At 44.0% G+C, this 4,236-nt stretch overlaps 1 protein-coding gene across 1 annotated transcript in view; it reads left to right on the forward strand.

Moving 5' to 3' along the window:
- Positions 1-273: 273 nt before the first annotated feature.
- IL1RAPL2 (interleukin 1 receptor accessory protein like 2) overlaps positions 274-4,236 on the forward strand; it is a 204,866-nt gene continuing 200,903 nt past the window's right edge. Inside the window, exons 1-2 of the mRNA XM_070951777.1 lie at positions 274-295; positions 949-1,193. Of these exons, the coding sequence (XP_070807878.1) occupies positions 274-295; positions 949-1,193 (267 nt within the window). The remainder of the gene's footprint in view (positions 296-948; positions 1,194-4,236) is intronic.

Here is a 4,236-nt window from a genome sequence, read left to right on the forward strand (position 1 = left end):
CCCCCCTCCCCCTCCCTCCTGGCACGCAATGGCAAAAAGTTTAGCCATCACCGCCCTATATCATTTCAGACAAATGGTTGCCAATCTCTTCTTGAAAACCTAGACTAGACTAGACTCATGGGATCAAGGACCTGGGATGTGGGAAATGTCATAAAGCATCTCAGATATTGGTTTTTGCTGAAAAAACCCCCAGATAATTTCAAGGTGGATCTTCTCCTACAGTTCCACCAGAGCTTCATCAGAGCTAAATGAACTTCCATCCATCTGCAGTAGATGTCGCTGGCTGCTCTTGAAGGTATCTGTGATTTGGGAGTCAGATTTGGCTTTGTTGGAGTCACTTGAACCTCGTAATCAAAAATGTCCTTTCCCTACTTTTCGCCTCTATTATGATTAGAAACGATGCTATTAGATGCGTTGGGCAACATGAAGGTGAATTGCCCACACTTGATCACGAAGGGAAAAAAAGAGCAAAACATCTAAATAAAATTGCATTTTTCTCCCTCGTCCTGCTCTTTAGAAGATTGATAGCCATGAAGCAATTTCTCCCTCAAACTGGCTTTTTTTTTCCTGTGAATCTGTCGTTTTAAGGGTTGAGGTGCAAATTGACATCAAGAGTTGATACAGGAGCAGATGCGGAGTTGATGTCTGATGGAAGCAGCAGGTAGCCAAGCTAATTAGTCAGCTCTCATTAATTAAATGGCCTGATAATTGCCTTTGACTAAAGAGAAACAGAACGGAAGTTGTACTAGAATCAAATAGAAGGTGGCAGGTATCTATGAACAAAAGGAACATTGATGTGGCTAGAAACATCAGCCCATAAGAACAACCTTCCTGGATCAGCTGGAGGAAGCTGTGGTCATCCAGATGTCCTCAGCTTCTGGTGTCATTAGTCACAGGGTTGGTTTAAACCGCTTCCACAGTTTTGCCTATTTTATCCTTTGCTTTCAGAAACTTTAGAAAAATTGGAAGGGACCTTTGCTTTGGTCTTCTACGTAGGGGTTTCTGTCATGCCCCCGTCAGAGCCTGAATCTGCAGAGGAGGATGAGCCGGAGCTGGAGTCGACGGAGATCAAGGGGGCAGCTTCATTAGCTTCGGAGGATTATGGGGAGGAGCAGGACGAGGCAGCCCAGGGCCCCTCAGAATTGGGACAGCTTGTTAGCAGGGAGGAACGGGGGCAGGATGACCAAGAGAAGGTAAGCAGTGGACATGAGGAGCGACAGAGCTCAGGCGATGAGCAAGGACTGCCCTCTCCTGATCCCAGAGCATGGAGAGTGGAGAGAAGGTGAGAACAGCGCAGGCTGACCCAACTACTCGGGAGGAGAGCGCTTTGTCCCTCTTCATAAGGCACATCTGGGGACTGATTTCTTCATTGGTCTTCTCTCTCCCCACTTCGCTTGTCCTCTTTTCTTTGAAGACTGCAAAGGTGCTTAGAAAAGTTGTTCCTTGTTTGCTTTCTTCATTGCTGAAAATAAAAAGATATTGTCGGATTCTGCTACCAGGCCCAAAAACCTTTTCATCTTTTTAAGTTCTCCAAATATGGTTCCAAGTAATACACCCATAACGAACAAAACTCCGAGGCAGGTAGATTCTCCCAAGGTCTGTTTTATTGGATATATCATATTGGCACAGGCTGGTGAAAACCGACTCTGAATGTTCCTGTGGTTTTCACTTAATTAAAAGTAAAACTTTCCTCCCTTCCCCAAACAATCAGTCACATGGTCCAATCAGGTTCCGTCTGGTTGCCTGGTAACTTCACTCCTCCTCTCTCCGACCACCTGTGGGAATGTCCTTGGTTCCCAGGAGAAACTATTTTGTTTTGGCTACAAAACCCCACTTATCTCTATCTCCCCCACCCCATCCCTCAGCTCCAGTGGGACAACACTGAAGCCTCGGTCAGGTCAGCTTCAGGATTGACACCAAGTTTATCAAAATGCGCCAGCTTCGCTCGGACTTCCTTTTGAGAAAGTTACGGGCTTGCATCTAATGGTAACGGCATTCGAAATGACACAAGGATGAAAGAATAAGGCCATTTCTATAAGAGAATCAAAAGCCAACATTGGAAAAATGTTGTGGTTTTTTTTTTATTTTTTATCCCAGGGATTCTGTGTTTAATTGGACGTAGGGGGAATTGGTATTGGAGTCGAAGACATCACAAGTGGTGGTGTCATCTTTAGTTAAATTGCTTTCTCTCCGTGGACTACGCTTCTTCCTTGAGCCTTTGTCTAATTGGAATCCTCCCCACCTTAAAATGTCCTAATGACATCGTTTTTGAAGGACTTTTTAAAGATCAGCGAAGGCCCAAGACGGCAATTGTGAAGGCAGACTCTGGGGAATCTGTCCTGCAGAGCTCAGTGGGTCTAACTGAATTGGCTAGATTCATAAAAGGCTGTTCCACTATTCCGTGGTGCTGTTGGGTCTTTGGGTGGTGTGGTGGCCTGTTGGCCACTGGCTCCTCCAGCAGCCGAATGAGATGAGGAGAAGGCGTGGGAGTCAGTATCAGTATCAAGGCAACCTGAGAGCTCCGAGGGGGAAGAGGGAATGGAGCTGGCAGAGAGAGAGACCCAGAGGCGGAGCCTGAGCCGTCCACCAGCCTGAAGATAACGAGTGTGACCTCGTCGAAACGTCGCCAAGATACTCTCAATCCAGGAGCCTGGATAGCTCAGCAGACTAATGCATTGTAATTTAACTCCAGCTGTTTGCAATTAGTAAGTTCGAATCTTGCCAGGCTCAAGGTTGACTCAGCCTTCCATCCTTTCTAAGGTAGATAAATTGAGGACCCAGTTTGTGGGGACAATAAGCTGACTTTGTAAAAATATACAAAAGTATGAAGGCTATTGCTTAACGCATTGTAAGCCACCCTGAGTCTCCGGAGAAGGGCGGCATATAAATCAAATTTAAAAAAAAAATCTTATACGGGAAAAGACCCGAATACACCAAAGCTTGCATACCTCTACCCGTGAAAATCTACGAAAACACATATATATTTCTTTCTATCTATCTATCTATCTATCTATCTATCTATCTATCTATCTATCTATCTATCTATCTCTATCTCTCTCTCTCTCTCTCTCTCTATCTATCTATCTATCTATCTATCTAACTAACTAACTAACTAACTAACTAACTAACTAACTAACTATCTATCTTCTCTCTCTATACAGTATATATGATATATTGAGAAATAGTTCCAGTGTTTCATTGGCAGGTTTTTCAAAAGTCAGTCTAAGTATAATGCAAACCTTAAAATATAATATAAGCTGCGGTTATGCAGGCAATCCTTATGCAATGACAAAAACAAAACAAAACACTATTGCCTTTGCATTTGGATAATAAGGAGAGACAGACAAAAGTCTGGGTTTTTTTCTGTTCTCTCTTCTTTTTATATTCTCACCTGCTTTTTTAAATGTTTCTAGGGCAAATGTGTCCCGTTTTTCTCTTCCCGCCCCCTCTCCTCTTCTTCGTTGCAGTCGGCATTTCATCCTTTGTGGGTTTCTTTCTCTTGACCTCAGGTTTGATTTTAGGCGAACATTGTTAAGCGCTCCAATAACCAGCGTGGCTGGTTTGAACTGGTTTGAACTACTGTCATCTGTCAGAAATGGTATAGGGTCTCCTGCTTGGGCGGAGGGAGGGGAGGGCTGGACTAGATGACCTACAAGGTCCCTTCCGACTCTGTTAATCTGTAAACCTGTCAATCTGAACCGCAGTTTTGACATCTTTAACTAAGCTAAAGTTAGTGGAAAGCAGGAGCAACTTTGTGAGTGTTGGAAAACAGCCCCAGAGCTCATTCTTTGGGGGCAAGGAAGATATAGGGTTAGGGTTATCGCCGAGATGCCTGTGAACGTTGCAATCAGAAGAACAGAGTTGGAAGGGGCCTTGGAGATCTTCTAGTCCAACCCCCTGTTCAAGCAGGAGACTCTATACTATTTCAGACAAACGGTTGTCCAAACTCTTCTTAAAATCTTCCAGTGATGGAGAATCCAGAACGTCTGAAGGCAACTTCTGTTCCACTGGTTAATTACTCTCACTGTCAGGAAATTTCTCCTTTGTTCTAGGTTGCTTCTTCTCTTGGATTAATTTCCACCCATTGCCATCGTAGGGCCCACCAGCTCTGTTTCCCAGCCAATTTTAATTATTTTTTAAATATGAAACATAGATCGATTTCAACAGTAGTAAATCAGGCTGGCATGGTATAGAACCAAATCCATCTTTCTTGATATCTAGGTAATCCTCAGGAGC

The sequence above is a fragment of the Pituophis catenifer genome, unplaced genomic scaffold (genome assembly GCF_029215685.1).
Source record: "Pituophis catenifer annectens isolate HBS135680 unplaced genomic scaffold, rPitCat1.0.hap2 SCAF_11, whole genome shotgun sequence".
Lineage (NCBI taxonomy): Eukaryota > Metazoa > Chordata > Lepidosauria > Squamata > Colubridae > Pituophis > Pituophis catenifer.